General features: G+C 41.5%; 1 protein-coding gene across 1 annotated transcript in view; it reads left to right on the forward strand.

Annotated features, from left to right (window-relative positions):
* LOC138664568 (myosin light chain kinase, smooth muscle-like) overlaps positions 1 to 18,334 on the forward strand; it is a 63,453-nt gene that overhangs the window by 18,755 nt on the left and 26,364 nt on the right. The window contains exons 2-8 of the mRNA XM_069751373.1: positions 446 to 568; positions 2,750 to 2,926; positions 4,080 to 4,196; positions 5,014 to 5,148; positions 11,779 to 11,814; positions 14,573 to 14,700; positions 15,904 to 16,057. Of these exons, the coding sequence (XP_069607474.1) occupies positions 446 to 568; positions 2,750 to 2,926; positions 4,080 to 4,196; positions 5,014 to 5,148; positions 11,779 to 11,814; positions 14,573 to 14,700; positions 15,904 to 16,057 (870 nt within the window). The remainder of the gene's footprint in view (positions 1 to 445; positions 569 to 2,749; positions 2,927 to 4,079; positions 4,197 to 5,013; positions 5,149 to 11,778; positions 11,815 to 14,572; positions 14,701 to 15,903; positions 16,058 to 18,334) is intronic.

Raw genomic sequence — 18,334 nt, forward strand, 5'->3', positions numbered from 1 at the left:
AGTACCAAATTGTCTGTCTCTAAGGAGTTAATGAAATGGTAAATTGATTGGTGCCCATTTTCTTATGTTTGTTTGTATACATTATTATGAGGGTTTTCAGAAGATCATTTATTGCCACCCCTTCCCCATGCAGTTTTAATTACAAGCTTCAGGCTGATGTTTGTGTTCACGTGGGGATGTTATGATGACAAATATATAGAAGATCCATCAATGTCAAACAGGAAATTCTCATTCATTATCTAATTGCTGGATATACTTACACGGCGTAATGATTGTAAATGCTCTCAGTGTTTCTCTCCTATACATATTGGAGCACTGTGACCGATATCGCAAGATTTACAAATATCTGGTAAATAACTGTGACGTGCACTGGAATTCCTGACCAGATTATTTTTAGAAGCTCTTGCCTTTTTAATGTGTATATGATTTTTTTCCCCCCTTCTAGACGTGTTTTGTGCATCTATAGAGAAATCAAAAAGAATGGTTTTGCCTGGAGAGCTGCACATGAAACTGGATAAAAACTGGGAGAGTAAAGTAGTGAAGACTGCAGAGGACACTAGAAGAGAAGGTATTGGACCTCAACCTGCATCAATGGTTTAGGAAATAGTAACCCTAACTGCTCCACCTTCTTTTCTTTTTTTTTTCCGTTTTTTTGTTTGTTTCCGAAACGACTTCCCCTTGTCCTTGGGCTGATATTGCAGCTCAAACTGGAGGAAAAAAAGCAATCAAGTTTGTGTAATCCCATACAACTCTTTAAAAGGGATGGCTTACCCAACCTATCTCCTATTCACAGGTTACATGATAAATTAAGGATTGCTGGCTGCCCAACTGTTGGGACCCTCACAGATAAGAACAGTGCTGTAGAGTTCCCTCCATTTCAGTGGAGTGATGATCAAGCATGCAGGCCGCAGCTCATTCTTTGTCCATGGGGTTGGGATTGACCAATACTCTAGTGCTGAATTGGGCTATCTTCATCAGTTACTTGGGCAGTGAGCGGAGTGATGGAACACGACCATCACGCCATTCAAAGCCCAGTCCTTGATCGTCAGCAGACCGGATAGTTAATGCTGGCATGAAAAATCATTTTTGTTGGCAGCACGCACCCTGTGTAAACGGTGCTGTCAACAACATGGGTGCTGTATGGGGACAGAGCGATTGTATTAACGGTCGCTCTGTTCCCATCACTTTGTATTGCCCTCTGTGATTGGGCCCTTTATAGGTGCGCCAGTTGACTAAAATATTTGCTCAATATATAAGCCAAAAATAGCCTGTGTAAATGGACTTTAACCCCTTTAATGCATGCGTTGTACTAGTACTGCACATGTCGTGTCTCACCCTTTGATGTAGGCTCTGACGCTGAGCCCACATCTTTTCTGGCACATGTCAGCTGTTTTAAACACCTGACATGTGCTTCTAAAAGTCGTGGGTGGAATTGCGATCCACCCACGGCTGTTAACCCCTTTCTGCCATTGGACGGAATGGTCTTTCCGATGGCAGAACCCCCGCTGTGATGCGGGCTTCATCAGTGAGCCCGCATCAAAGCCGGGACATGTCAGCTGTTTTGAACAGCTGACATGTGCCCCCTATAGGCGCAGGCAGAATTGCGATCCGCCCGCACCTATTAACTAGTTAAATGCTGCTGTCAAACTCTGACAGCGGCATTTAACAAGCGCTTACAGCCATCGGGCCGGAAATGCGCGCATCACTGACCCCCGTCATGTGATCGGGGGTCCGCGATGCGTTGGCATGACAACCAGAGGTCTCCTGAAGACCTCTATGGTTGTTGATGCCAGATTGCTGTGAGTGCCACCCTGTGGTTGGCGCTCATAGCAATGCTGTAATTTAGCTACACAGGAGCGATCTGAGCATCGCTCCTATGTAGCAGAGCCAATCCCATGGAGGCTATTGAAGCATGGCAAAAGTTTTAAAAAAAACTAAATATGGAAAAAAAAATATGAAAGTTCAAACATCTCCCCTTTCACCCCATTCAAAGTAAAACAATAAAAAATCAAGCATACTTGTATTTGGTATCGCCGAGTTCAGAATCTCCCAGTCTATGAATAAAAAAAAAAGCTAACCTGATCGCTAAACGGTGTAGCGAGAAAGAAATTCCAAACCCCAGAATTACGTTTTTTTTAGGTCGCCACGACCTTGCATTAAAATGCAATGACAGGTGATCAAAAGAACGTATCTGCACCAAAATTGTATCATTAACAACATCAGCTCAGCACACAAAAAATAAGCCCTCACCCGACCCCAGATCACGAAAAGTAAAGATGCTAAAATTGCACAATTTTTTTTAATTTTTTTTAGCAGTTTGGAATTTGATAAAAAATAAATAAAAAAATAACCTAGACATGTTTGGTGTCTATGAACTGGAAATGACCTGGAGAATCATAATGATAGGTCAACTTTAGCATTTAGTGAACCTAGCAAAAAAGCCAAACCAAAAACAAGTGTGGGATTGCACTTTTTTTTTTATTTGCAATTTCACGGCACTTGGAATTTTTTCATTTTCTAGTACACGACATGGTAAAACCAATGGTGTCATTCAAAAGTACAACTCGTCCCGCAAAAAATAAGCCCTCACATGGCCATATTGACGGAAAAATAAAAAAATTATGGCTCAGGGAAGGAGGGGAGCGAAAAAAAAAAACACGCAAAAATGAAAAAGGGCTTCGTCATGAAGGGGTTAAATGTATGGGTCCATGAGATGCATCCTCCTAACTTCTTTCAATCTTTTATTCAGTGTCTGAAATTACAGTGACCTCCAGAAAGATGCAACCTCCAACATGTAACCTCCAAGTGGTGAAAACCACTGACAAATACCTGACAGTCATGTTTGAGCTCTGCCCTCAGAATGGAGGCGGTCTATGTGTGCGAAGAGTCAAGTCTCCAGTGCCAATCCTTTCCACATCTCCCAATGGTGAGAACCTAGATTTATATACCAGATTATTTTAATATATAGTATTTTAAGGCATGGTGCGTAGGAAAATCTCACTGTAAGGCCTCATTGAGACCTCAGGTTTTTTCATGTGCGTGTCCTATCTGTGTTTTCCATAGATATCGCTCATACATCTTATAGTCTATTGCACTGTTCATGTGCCGTAGATTTCTGTGCACCAAAACCGAGACATGTCTAATTTTGGCCACAGCATTAAATCAAACTCACCAATGCAAACCTATGGGTCTATGGGGGAAAAAAAAGGACTGCACTCTGATGCAAGCCACGTGCTGTTCGATAATCCTTTTTTTTAATTTTTTTTTTTTCTTCATGTTTGTGTGGTAGGTGAAGCTTATGGAAACGTCTTGTGGACATAAAAAAAAAAATGCTAAAAATGACCATAACTAATCACTAATGAAAAGCGGATCCAAAACAGCGTAAAAGTGATCTATTTTTAGCGAACAAGAAAAATCCGAGGTCTGAATGAGCCGTTTAAGTCCCCTGCAGTGTCCCCAGCAGAGAAATTAAGCCTTGCGCTCTCCTTCAGATAAATGGCTTTCATGTGTAATACAGGTCAAGACACGTTCTTCAGATATTCTCATTAGGATCTAGAGATGAAGATCCTAAATGGAGGACAACTCCCCATATTAGGTTTACTGATAACTTTTATATGAGAATAGGGTTTTTTTTTTTTTTGTTTGTTTAAACTGGACAACTCTATAAAAGCGAGAGGACACTTCTCTTTCCAGATACAATGATCTTTGTCGCCATGGTATAGGTGCAGGAAGATCAGAGGTTCTGTAAAGTTCCCTTTTTTTGTGACTGGGATCTTTTTTATTAGCACTGAAATATTTTAAAATGAAAAAGGAACCTCATACGGTTTCTTATTGTTATATCTACAATGATCTCGCCAGCAGCTTATGTCGCTTGTTCTCTGGTCACCCCACATAGATGTTTGCTTTCCTCCTCGCCCTCCTGAGCCCCTCCTTAAGAATTTCCTTCCCTCGGGGCATACAGGTTACTTGCAAGCCTATGAGGGGAGATGCATATCTGTGGCCAGCAGTCCCTTATACTAGGCTGGGAGCATAACGTAACTCTCTGCCATTCCAGCATTTGACTTCTAGTGGTTTTTCAGCTACCAGTCGGCTGGTTACAGACGGACCACTCGCTACCGTACAAGAGGCGTCTGAACCAGAAAGCTGCCCTACTGCTACCCCAGAGATCGAGAAAGTTAAAGCCACAACTACAAAAGGTAAAGTTTTTATGTCTGTGATTTTTCTGCTTAGATGTCATAAATCGTCCATAATCTTTCATGGGCCACGTTCACACGTTGAGTTTTTTACCTCAGTATGTGTAAGCAAAAACCAGGAGTGGGTGATAAATACAGAAGTGGTGCATATGTTTCTATTATACTTTTCCTCTAATTGTTCCACTCCTGGTTTTGTCTTACAAATACTGAGGTAAAATACTGGCCAAATACTGCACAATGCAACATTTGGTACTCCGTTTCAGGGGCAAAATGGGGACTTACCGTGGCAAAGCCCACTCGGCTAATTCCTTACGCCACAAGTCTTGCACTAGTCTGTGACTGGAGTATGATTTGTGGTGAGGCACACAACACCTCTAAAAGACTCATCTGATTCATAGAAGTCAGAGGGCTATATAACACGGACAATGATCGCATCTCAATGCTCGGACTGGCCATTTGCTCTCCTGGCCTGAGCATGACTGGTGCATAGAAATACATGCTGTCACGCTCTGGTCAGGGGAGCCGCCGGTCAGTCCGTGCACTCGAAAACCTGAAAGTATGAACATAGTCATTTTTTACGAAGATTATGAAGATGCTTTCAGTTGTTTTTCAAGAGTATTTAAAGCAGTCACTCAAATGTGTGGAAAAAAATTGTGTGAACATGGCTTAACGGTTAGAATTTTAAAAAATTTTTTACATTGTTTTATAATCAGTAAAATTATACAAATGCCAGATATTGCATTGACAGTCAACCAAGATAAAATATTTTATTGCATGTCCGAAGTCCGGTAGGCAGTGACTTTCCTGCTTCTTCTCATAGCTTGGGAGAACAGAGAGCGAGAAGGAAAGCGAGCGTCTTGTACTGCACTCGAGTCTCCGCACAAGAAGAGCATTCTTAGTAACTTTCGGTCTGGGTCCTTCAGCCCTGAGCCCAATGCCAGCAGTCCTTCTACAGGTAGGAGCCTATAGTAAATGTGGTGACCGTAGAGGTGTGCAGAGTAAGGGAAAGGGTTACTAGAAGTAATCTATAGCATGTTAAGTAACAAGTTTATAGGGACAAGTCCCATTTTATCTATTGCTTTCCTGTGCTTTGGATGGGCAATAGTGACTAAATGCAATGTTGGTAGAGATGTTTTATCTAGTACAAAATCCTTGTAGTATGAAATAACTTTTTTTTTTTTTTTCTAAATCTAAACGGATAGGGCATATTTCCAGAGCTCTTCCTGCAGAACAGGAACCCTGTAGTTTAAAAACTGAGTGTAAAGTGAGAAAGTTGATAAGAAATGTAGCAAAGATTAAAGAGGTTCTCCAGGCGATTTGATATTGCTTATTTTTAGGATGGGTCAACAATACTGGAGCAGTGGGGGTCCGACACCCACCTGTTGGCTCTGGAAGTGGCAGGATGTTAACATTGACAATATGGCTCCTGAACTCTTGAATAGGAACTGTTCTTAGCCGCCAGTGACCGCTACACATCGAATGGAGTTGCGCTATGTAGAAATGTCTACATCCAAGCACTGCCAGAGTTATAGCCGCGGTTCCTTGACTGTGATAGGTGACTGACCTCCAATAATCCTACGGATAAGTCCCCAAAGGCTTAAAGGATCGATTTTCACTGGTCTGATCTACAGTATTCTTATCTAGCACAACCTTTTTTTATTTTTACTTTGTAGTGTTGTACTTGTGAGCACATCACCTGTTTTATAGAGGCACATACAGCTTATTTCTATATGGAAGATCAAAATGGTTGTTTTGGGTATGTGGGATATTCTACACTAGGGTTCGGCCATTATACCGGTACCGTGCAACTGGCTGTGCCGTGTGCATGAGCCTGGTATTTATATATTGGATCTGTGCTATACACCGGAAGATCAGGGTGCAGTTTGCACAGGTCTGTAAAGGGGTAATCTGCAATGTTTCCATTTAGAATTAGAGGCATTCCTGTTACAGTTCTGACAACGGCATTGCCGATGGTACCAGTCTCACGTTTTATATCAGCAATTGCTTGTATCCATAATAAACCTTTAGTCCCCCGAGGGCTGTAAGCCGCTCATCTGCTTCGTGATTTGATATGTTTTCCTTTAATTACAGAATATTTATTTTCAGTAGAGTTAATTATATTATTTCATGGTGTCGCACCCTGGTGAGGAACAATAAACACTTCTCAAGCAGTAATACAATGATGTAATATTCTTATTGATCTTGAAATGAATATTCTCCATGGACAAAAATGTGAGGCTGATAGTCAGGAATCTTTTGGGACTTCTTCCATAGATGACTTCAACCCTTTCAAAACCTAGCGATTTTTGTCGTTTGTTTACAAGGGACAACATTTTTTTAGATTTTTCTGTCCACATAGCCAAATGAGGGCTTATTTATTGCAGAACAAGTTGTAGTTTTGAATGATCTCGTTAATTTGTGTACTGAAAGATAAGGGGGAAAGAAAAAATTCCAAATTAAAATGATGAGCGGGCCCATAATTCCACAATGATTATAGGAATAGCAAAAGTATAAGGCTCTTTAATTCTAAACTTTATAAAAAAAAAAAAAAAGTCACCATCAGTTTTTTTTTTTCATTGATGGAGCTGTGTGAGGAATTATTTGCATGCTGCACTGTTGCATGTAATAAAACAATTGTTTTATTGATACTATTTTTGTTTTTTGTTTTTTCTTTTTTGGGGGGTGGGGGAGGATCAGCGACTGAAGGGGGGGGGAAAAGCCAATTTTTTTGCCTTTTCTTTTATGTTTGATAGATGTTTTAAACAACGTTATACTTTGATATATTTGACTTTTACAGACCTATAATTATAAATTGGGGTTTTCTTAGCCCCCATAGAGGACTTGAACTTGCAATCAATTGATCGTGCATCCTATTTTCAGCAGTATTTCAACATCTAGTATAACTGCCACTTTCCTATGAAGCCTGTCTGATGCTGCGTTTCATAGAAGGGCGCAAAATGGCAGCCATGATGGCAGCCGCACCCTCCCCAGATGACGTTCCAGGTGACAATTGCATCGCAGTGGACTGATGGAAGCCAGTGCGCAAGCTCAACAGTAGGTAGGCCACTGGAATGCTGGGGTCAGTGATTGACAGCGGCATTTACATGGTTAAATGGCTGCAGACCAGAGCTAGCCCTGATCACTACTGTGAAAACCAGCTGGCGTCTGCCCATTGTAGAAGGGGCTCTGCTCCAGAGCATGCTCTGTACATCCTGCATGCTACCTGTGATGGCAATATAGGTTACCAGTTGTGAAGGCACAAGGGTCCCCATTGCACAGCATTTTCCCACTGATGAGTTCTGGTGGCTATACACATATGATTGTTGTCAGCCCAACCCACAGGACTAGCCGACTATTTAATTTGCATGGGGGGCTTCAAGCTCTTCCCCCAATGGCAGCTGGTGGGGTTGTTGGATTTTATTATGCCCAAACATTTTGTCCTCAGAGAGGATAAGCATTCTCTGAGTGCCTGGCATCAGTTTTCACCACTCTCCCTTTTTCCGATTACACGTATGGTCAAGCATGCATGTTTTTTATGGGGGGTGGGAGGGTTGGAGTGATCAGTTTACAGTTCAGCATCTAAAGTCTAAGTCCCTTGGACCGATCTTGAGTTGCAGCCCAGAGCTGCATTTGTAATTTTACTGGTTGCTGACTGAATCCATGAACACTGTGTTTTGTTAACACACTAGTAGACCAGATCAGTTGTCCCACTGACACTTTGCCCTATACAACTTCAAAAATCTATAATCACTTTTATAAAGCTCAAAAGTCTAGCTTGTGGACAATAAATGCCTGATGGAATAAAATGGTCAAAATCAGCATTTTGGGGGGCATTCATCTCAAATCTTTGGCTGGCTTTAGATGAGCTCCTATTAAGCAATGTTTTCTGCTCTGCAAAGTTCTTAAAGATTGTTTCCGATGTCAGATCACACGAGAGTGTGGTGTAAACATTACACTTCCCAGAATACAAAACGTTCTCTAGAGCGCAGAATGCAAAACATACTCTATACAGATGCTAAACGAGCCAGGGTGGCTTTAAGGCCTCCAACCTGCACAATTTCAAGTGCTGCTGAAAACATCTCCTTATTATATGTAAGTTGTCTGGATGTGCCCCTTGCCTATTGCTTGGATGGGTGCCTTACCTAGTGTCTGGCACAGTCGGTGGACAAATGACAAGGCATCGAGATCTCCTCCTCAGTGCTTCTGCGTTGCGCAATGTCAGCGCTGATTGGTTCTTTTCTTCTTTCACCATCATCGAGGTTCCAGCAGCAACTGACTTGCATGCAACAGCTTCAGGCTTAACTTGATGCATGTGACTATAACTTGCATGTGCCTGTTGGACAAAGTAGCAAGAGAAACCATGGGTTAAAAATGGCCTTTGATGTGGAAAAATGGCCATAGATACTCGTGGCTTTGAACGTCACCACTGTCTTGGTGTTCTTTTGTAAATCCAAAGCTGCTCAGTTTCAAGGAAAGTATATTAAAATGTCAATATTTTATTCCAAAATGTTTAAAACTGATAACGCCAATCCATAAAAATTCCATACTACCAATGCGTCTCTTGCATCAAGTGCCCTTAGAGCTTAAATGGAATAGTATTCATCTTTTTTTGTACACCTTTTGGTTGCAATTTAACACAAGTGGGATAGTTAATCTACCGTATATGAAATTTTGCATTCAGCACACATTTGATTATAGTGATGGAATCCAATCATGAGCACACCCCAGTGGTATTGGAACTCTAGGAGGAAACCACCATTACATTAAACATTAGTATACAACAAACTTTTTTTAAATTACATATTTAGTTGGGGGGGGTGTAATGCATAGTACTATCTGAAGAAAAAAAAAGCACTAAAAAATACTTGAAAGAGCTCTAAAAAATGCTTAAAATGCACAAGAAAACGCATGCACAAAAATGTATTTTGTATCTTTCCTAGTGTGTGGATGCTCCCCTTGCCTATTGCTTGGACGAGCGCCTTACCTAGTCTGGTCAGGCACCTTGTCTAGTGACACTATATCCTATTTTTAAGGCGTAATGTCTCTTCTTGTGAAGAGTAACATGGCATGGCCATGGCATGCTCCTTTGGGGAGCATTTCATGGCCTAAAAGTCTCCTTACAGAGGCATGTCGCTCTCCACAAGGAGAGACGTTACCCCTTATAGCCCAGTCAGGGGCCTCTTATACAGCCAAACAAAATCTTTTGCTTGGCCCTGAGGGGCACAACATCCCAAAACTCAGTCTACAAATGGAGATTCTGGTTCGGCTTTTATCCTATGTCAAGTGGCAAGGCTCGTTAAAAGATCGATATTGGCTTTTAGGATTGCTACTTTCAATAGGTGGCACTGGAGTCAAGTCCTCTTCCTCCCTTAAGAGGCAATTTGCATGTGCCAATAATAAAAAAAAAAAAAACATCAGCATGCAGGTCACATTTGAGGGGAAATGGTCCCACCTATGACCTGCTGAATTAACTTCACTTCACCTGTGCCCTTTTCCATCTTAAAAGTTGTTTGCTTATGCTCCGACAATGCACGTTCTTCTCCTGATAACATGGATAAGATCATGTTGCCTGATCCTGAATATATGTAAAAAAAAATGCTAAAGTTCAATTTCTTAACTTGTTCTGGTCTGTTCTGAAGAGCCTGTTCTGACATCATTTTGTCTGGACTTTGACCTTTTTGGACTTTGACCCCTGTAACTGATTTGTTTGTAGATCACTGGTGTTTGTATTAACAGAAAGCAAAAATTCCAACTTGTTCTTGGCATCTCTGATGTTATCTGATTACATTGATCAGTTGCTAACATTGCACTTGATTGCACAGGAGACTTTGATTTTTTTTTTCTTCCACTGAATATTTAAAGGGACACTGTCACCTGAATTTGGAGGGAACAATCTTCAGCCATGGAGGCGGGGTTTTGGGGTTTTTGATTCACCCTTTCCTTACCCGCTGGCTGCATGCTGGCTGCAATATTGGATTGAAGTTCATTTTCTGTCCTCCGTAGTACATGCCTGCACAAGGCAATCTTGCCTTGCGCAGGCGTGTACTATGGAGGAAAGAGAATGAACTTCAATCCAATATTGCAGCCAGCGGGTAAGGAAAGGGTGAATCAAAAACCCCAAAACCCCGCCTCCATGGCTGAAGATTGTTCCCTCCAAATTCAGGTGACAGTGTCCCTTTAAATAACGGTGTCTATTGTATGTATACATTTAACTGTAGAGAAATGTGTAAAAAGTAAATATATATCAGGGAGATTACTTAAAACTTGAGACTGGATGAAGTGGAATCTTGTATTGTCATTCCATGTCTCACAGAAGATATGCTCTTTTGACCTTCTTCTGGGGCCATGTTTTATTCTTTTTCTCCACTGCATTATGCCTCTTGCTTATGATTGGTCGACTACATGAAGGGGAAAAGTACACACCCCTTCTGAGATGAATCCCCCATGTTCACGCTCCCTTTGATTTATCATAAATTATAACCTAAACTTTACAAGCGAATATGTGTGCAACAGAGAGAAGAAATTTTAAAATATAAAAAAGATGTTTTATTCAGCTCTGCGACCACTATTCCTTGTTCTGACCAATTTAACCTGCTAAAACTGGTAAAGGGTCTTCTTAAAGTAAAATGTTACAATTATTATAACAAGGGAGAATGAACATAAATTTTTACCAGATGACCTTTTCCTACTTACCCAAAGGTCCTGAAATATAACCGAACCCATTAAACCTAAGTTAAGTCACTAAGCTTAGGAGTCGAGTATTAGGGTAGCCACACACAGGTACACACATTTTGACATGCGGATAATCGGTACAAACAAAATGCTCATGGCCTGAGTGTTGGGCTCTCCATGCATGTGCTGTGACGGTGACACAGCCGCGACAAAAGCAGCTGCGGCGCCGGACAGCTGACCAGCCGGGGCGCTCCATGTATCCAGGTTCCCTCTACAGCTTATTCGGCAAGCGCTATAGCTTGCCCAATAAGCAGGGACCCAATCAAATTCGCTCACCTCTATCGAGCAGCGCTGCGATCAGTCCATTTAAGCGGGCAATAAGATGCCAGTATTCTGAATGGCACTTGGTAGTGTATAGTCCTATTAGGCTATGTTTACACATCAAAAATGAGACAGGTTATGGCTTGAATTTTGCTCTGAAATCCACATCAAATCGGCTTTCAATCTGTCTCCTTATGAGTGAATAAGTATAATATGTATATTTATTACGGTATATTCTATGGTCGTCACTGGGACTGGCCAACCTTGTGTGTGTGTGTGTGTGGAGCCTCACTACTCTCCCATAACGGGAGATATTACAGAGATGAGGATTGCTTGATCCTTCTCTTTTTTTTTTTCTTGTAACTCCTACTTTGGAGGAGGAATAAAGTACGAAACTAATATGCTTTTTTTTTTTTTTTTTATAAGGTCTACTCAAATGCCCCAATGTGCATGTTAGGATGAGTGCATACTTAATGAAAAAGCTGGGAGCTAAACAAAACACAAACATTGTGGTGTTTTATTCCTAGCTAATTTGTGTTGATTACTCATTCCTATGAGTTTATGATTAATTTTATATTACACTGTGTTCCAGAGCCGGTTTCTCCAAAGAGAAGGCCTCACAGATCCGGTAAGTTCCCACTTAGTGTTTTGTTGTCATCTTCTCATAATTTTACCTTTTTATAAGAGCTTTAAAGGGATTTTTCACCAGGTTTTTGCTACCTCATCTGAAAATAACGTGATGTAGGTGCAGAGACCCTGATTCCAGCAATGTTACTTAATTTACTGGTACTTTACTGATCTAGCAGTTCTCTGAATGCTGAGCTCTGTATAACACAGACCACACCCCTGATTGGTAGCTTTTCTGTGCATAGGCAGAAAGCTGCCAATCTGTGGTGGGGGTGGAGTTGGACTACATGGCAGCAGAGCAAGTAGTCTTTTCTTTAAATAAAAACTGCAAAAATCAGCCTAGTAAGTGATACATTATGCTGCTCACAGATTAAATGGCCTAAACCTCGTGACAGATTTCCTTTGTATGGGTTGATCACTACTGGACAAAAATGCTGGCATCAAAATCCAGAAGGTGCAGCATTCACATTTAACCAATCCAAAAGACACTGCTTTGTGTGCTTTTGACAAAATGTCTGTGTCCGATCACAGCCCATAAGTGAATGGCCCCTTAATGTAGCCAGTTGTTCACAATATTGCAATTCAGGTGTAACTGCAGTTCTCCCTCTCCACACCTATTTCATAGGCATATGATCTCAAACACTTTGTTCCCGCCATAATGTACGGAATGCTAATCAGGGAAGAATCTAATCTGCAACTATATTAACATTCTATCTACTATAAAGAGGAAAGAGCAGTACATGCAAAAAACGGGTGGAACACCACAAATCAATAATTTCTATCTACTATATGCGGTAATTGTCTAAGGGTCACTTCCGTCTTTCTGTCTGTCCTTCTGTCTGTCTGTCACGGATATTCATTGGTCGCAGCCTCTGTCTGTCATGGAAATCCAAGTCACTGATTGGTCATGGCAAAACGCCATTGCCACGACCAATCAGCGACTGGCACAGTCCGCCGGCAAAATGGCCTCTCCTTCCTCCCCGCAGTCAGTGCCCGCTCCATACTCCCCTCCAGTCAGCCCTCACACAGGGTTAATACCAGCGTTAATGGACCGCGGTGTAACGCACTCCATTAACGCAGCTATTAACCCTGTGTGACCAACTTTTTACTATTGATGCTGTGTATGCAGCATCAATAGTAAAACGATCTAATGTTACAAATAATAATAATAATAAAAAAAAGGTTATTCTCACCCTCCGACGTGCGCGCTGTCCTCGGCAGTGCAAGCGGCAGGTACCGGTGCTAAGGATGCTATGCAAGAAGGACCTGCCATGACGTCATGGTCATGTGACCATGATGTCATCACAGGTCCTGTGCTCATACCAACCCTGGGACCGGAAACTGCCACATGCACCACACACAGGCGCCAGGACTACAAGGGGCCCACGGAAGGTGAGTATATGTTTATTTTTTAGTTTGTCTTTTTTAACCACACATATAGTGCCCACATTGCTATATACTACGTGGGCTGTTACATACTGCGTGGGCTGCGTTATATACTACATGGCTGCTATATACTATGTGGGCAATGTTATATACTGTGTGGGCTGCATTATATACTGCATGGCTGCTATATACTACGTAGCCAGTGTTATACACTATGTGGGCAATGTTATATACTGCGTGGGCTGTGTTATATACTGTGTGGCCACTGTTATATACTGCGTGGCCTGTATTAACGCATCGGGTATTCAAGAATATGTCGTGGCCTGTGCTATATACTATGTGGCTGCTATATACATACATATTCTAGAATACCCGATGCGTTAGAATCGGGCCACCATCTAGTTAGTAATAAAGGTACAAATACCGCTGGGGAAGTTTAACCCAGAAATGCACTTGGTAGTATTACTTGCTAGTCATGCAAATAAATGGCCTTTCTTGGATTAGGGTCCACATGTCCTAATATACCCTTTAATGAGATACAAATAAAAATGCAATTTTCTCTTTTTTTAATAATGTACAGCATGACCTTCCACAGCATATACAGCTGTGCTTACATAATGTTGTTACCATGTAAAACAAAAGAGGAGCTTAAAGGAGTGATCTGAAATATAAATGAGTTTCATCCTAAATCCCAATCTATTTAATGCCACAATGTAAATAATTTCGTATATACTTGAATTTAAAATTCAATATCGTTCCCTAACTATACAAACATTTTTTTCCCTACTTTTTGATGACCTTGAGGATCCCAGTGCATGGTGTATAGGCTGACCCTGCACGATGTTCACTGAATTATATGCATAATGACTGTGCGCTCTCTCACCACTTCAGATCAGTAGTAATAGTAATGAGTCAGCAAAAGAGCGCACTGTCAATGCAGGTTATAAGGATACCTTGTTTGCAGAGACCAGCACCACCCTCACAAATAACTTCACTTGGGAGGTGGTCTCTGCACACCGGGTATTCTGACAATGTGCTCTGTTGCTGCTGATCTGAGCTGGCGAGAGTGCGCTATCCTTGTGCAGGGAATAGCCCAGACCCTGAAACTGAAGTCACTGACTCTTTGCTTCAGGAAGGGGGCAGGAGCACCAGCTGTGACATTAATCAAAAAGTAATTGGGGCAGAGGGGATAAAACCACTTGGTGTAGTTAGGGGAAATATATGGAATTTTTAATTCAAGTAGATTAGAAAATGGTTGTAGATTATGGCATTAAATAGGGATTTAGCATAAAAATAAATTTCTATTTCTGACCACCACTTTAAAAACATAGTGGTAAAAAGTAGTGAATAATAACCTGCCTATATCCTCACAGGGGATAGTTTAAGGATCCTGGAGGCTCTCTCCCATGTAGAAGTGAAGAAAGGGGAGCAGGCAGAATTGCGCTGTTCAATCCAGGGAACCCCACCACTGGCTGCTTCATGGGTGCGGAACAAGAAACCGGTATGGAAAACATAGCTGGGTGTGAGCGGACTGTATATGGCGTTTCACTGGAGACTCACTGTCATTAGGCTGGAAACTGAAAGTGGTTGTATCTCCGTATCAGGAAATTGGTTATATCTATGTGCTTCTCAATCGTCTTCCTTCCTTCAGCTGCTACAATGTGTATTCAGTACAGTGGGTTTTGTCAGTTTAGCTGTGGGTCCAATTTTGGCTTTTGTATTGGGACTCGGAGCTTTGAACATGTTGCAGGAGTTTAGAAAAAAGGGTCCTGGTGCTTTTCCACTATTTGGATGCAGTTACCATCCTTAAACTAATGGCGGTGCCCTCCCTTCCATGTATCAACAGCTTGTTATTCATTATCCCCAGATAGGAGAAAATAGGGTCCCAGAGGCTGCATCCCTAAAACAGCTGAGCCATCCGTACTATCCTGTCCCACTTTGTCTGACCACCACCTGGGCAACAAGGAGGGCGCTCCCTTAACACCAGCAGAAGCAGTAACAATGGGTAGTGCCACGGAAAGGTGGATTGATCTCTCCAGGGATACCACCAGGAGCACCATGGATGAGTGATTGCACCCCACAGGCTCTTCACAAATATTGTTCATTACAACACTCCACCTAATAACTTCAGGGTGGCAGTGGGGTCTGGATAATGGCAAAGAACCAAGTCTGCGATCCCAGAAAAAGGCTGAAGTCCATTGATTGAGTGTTGTTATGCAGCTTTATCCCGTTCACTTCACTAAGGCTAAGCCACCATATTGGATACAGTCCATAGACTAGAGTGGCGTCATGCCTGAGAGGTAGGAGGAGAGAACCTATATTATTCTTTTACATCCCCTATAAGACATACACTTGGCTTTTTGATAAGGATTTTCAGAATTCTTTTCTAAAATTTTCTTTGAAAACAAAAAAAAATCATAGACCTTGTGAATCCCACTACTTGAGCTGGTAATTAAATTTAATGTAGTAAAAATGGCAATGATGTGATATGTATATATTGCCAAATATGTGCTCTGGATGTGTTCTTTACTTAGAAATTGTCAAGGGCACGACGAGGGAAATGACGCCGGGGTGAAGTGTTAATCTGCCTTCCTCTCCTATACACACAGGACATTGGGTATAGCGAGATTAGGGTAGCTCATAGATAAATCTGTACCACTTTCCTCATCTCCTCTCATAATCCTCTAATTTTGTAATTTTTTAGGTTGTTGACAGCCCTCGTATTTCTGTACGGACATCAGAGACCGAGAGCTGCCTGGTGATTAAACAAGTGTGTGAGGAAGACGGCGGGAACTACACATTGTGCGTGCAAGACCAGACCGGGAGCATACAGCATCACGCAAGCCTCGCTATTGTGGGTGAGTAATGAGAATGGGGCGTGGAGTCAGATGACATGAGTTAATTCAGCTCATTGGATAATGTAATCTGTAGGTATTTCAAATTACTCTGTCCTATATTTAAAATGTGGATATTAATATCTTGCCTTAGAAGAAAAAACCTACATTGTTAGCCTTTGTCACTTTCCTGTCCCATGTCTGGCACATCAAGAAGCCATTACAATATGTAGTCCACAAGAAAGGAGGTGTCTACCACTTATAAACTGATCCTTGAAAGCGTCATTCTTATTTAAAGCACTCCCATCAAAGTTTTTATCTTTTTAATATATTGCAATTCTCATACTATATGGCACTGTGTACTTAAAATTGCTTATTTAACCCTTACACCAGCTAATTCATCTGTTCTCCATTAGGTCTGTTCTGTAACTTCACATGATTAAAAACTGACTAGCTAAATCATTCTAAGCTCTATGTAGCAACAGGAGGTCAATTTTGCCTCTTTGACTAATCAGTCACAGCAAAAGTCCCTGACAGGGGCAGAGCAGCTGGGTCAGGAGTTGAAGAGGGGAATGATAAATGCAGGGACAAGAAACTTCATGTTTCTACATAGAGCAGAGAAAGGAGAGGAGTTAGCTAGGTAGAAAGGTAGAAAGGTAGAAAGGTAAAATGAGCAATTGTAAGTACACAGTGCTACTGTACATAATATGATGACCCCTTCATGACCGGAGCTTTTTTCAGTTTTGCGTTTTCGTTTTTCGCTCCCCTTCTTTCCAGAGCCATAACTTTTTTTTATTTTTACGTCAATATGGCCATGTGAGGGCTTATTTTTTGCGATACAAGTTGTACTTTTGAACGACATCACTGGTTTTACCATGTCATAAACTCGAAAATGGGGAAAAAAATTCTAAATGTGGTGAAATTGCAAAAAAACTGCAATCATACACTTGTTTTTTGTTTGGCTTTTTTGCTAGGTTCACTAAATGGTAAAACTGACCTGCCATTATGATTCTCCAGGTCATTGAGTTCATAGATAAAAGAGCCTAGACATGTTTGGTGTCTAAGTGGTGAAAAAAAAATTCCAAAATTTACCCCCCCAAAAAATTGCGCCATTTTCCGAGACCCGTAGCATCTCCATTTTTCATGAACTGGAGTTGGGGTTAGAGTTTAGCTTTTGCATGCCGAGCTGACGTTTTTAATTATACCACTTTTGTCCGTTATTTTGATCGCCTGTTATTGCATTTTAATGCAATGTCGCCACGACCAAAAAAAAAATAATTTTGGCCTTTCAATTTCTTTTTCTCACTACACCGTTTAGTGATCAGGTTAATCCTTTTTTTTTTTCTTTTTTATCGGGCAATTCTGGACTCGGCAATACCAAATAGGTGTATGTTTGATTTTTTTTTTTTTGTTTTGTTTTATTTTGAATGGGGCGAAAGGGGGGTGATTTAACCCCTTGCAGATGTCGGACAGGTAGTACTTCCTACGTCAGAAGCCCTGCTTTGAGGAAGGCTGCGGTGGTGAGCCCACCTCAAAGCCACAACATGTCAGCTGTTTTCAACAGTTAATATGTGCCCACAATAGGCGCGGCTGGAATCTCAATCCGCCCGCCCCTATTAACTGTTTAAATGCTGCTTTCAAACTCTGACAGCGGCATTTAACAAGCACTTCTGGCCATCGGGCTGGAAATACGTGCACTGCTGACCCGTCACATGATCGGGGGTCAGCAGTGCGTCAGCATGACAACCAGAGGGTCTCCTTGAGCCTTGATGCTGGATGCCTGATTGCTATGAGTGCCATCCTGTGGTCGGCGCTCATAGCAATGCTATAATTCTACTACATAGGGGCGATCTGAGCATCGCCTCTATGTAGCAGAGGTGATCGAGTTGTGGCGGCTTCTAGCCTCCAATGGAGGCTATTGAAGCATGCCAAAAGTAAAACAAAAAAAAAGTGTTTAAAAATATGAAAAACAAAACCAAAGCATAAAAAGTTCAAATCAAACCTACACATATTTGGTATCACCGCGTTCAGAATCGCCCGATCTATCAATAGAAAAAAAGAATTAACCTGATCGCTTAACGGCGTCCCGATAAAGTCAAAACGCCAGAATTACTTTTTTTAGTCTCCACAACATTGCATTAAAATGCAATAACGGGCGATCAAAAGAACGTATCTGCACAAAAGTGTTATCATTTAAGAACGTCAGCTTGGCGCAAAAAAATAAGCCCTCACCTGACCCCAGATCACGAAAAATGGAGGCGCTATGGGTATCGGAGAATGGCACAATTTCATTTTATTTTT

The sequence above is a fragment of the Ranitomeya imitator genome, chromosome 2, assembly GCF_032444005.1.
Source record: "Ranitomeya imitator isolate aRanImi1 chromosome 2, aRanImi1.pri, whole genome shotgun sequence".
Classification (NCBI taxonomy): Eukaryota; Metazoa; Chordata; class Amphibia; order Anura; family Dendrobatidae; genus Ranitomeya; species Ranitomeya imitator.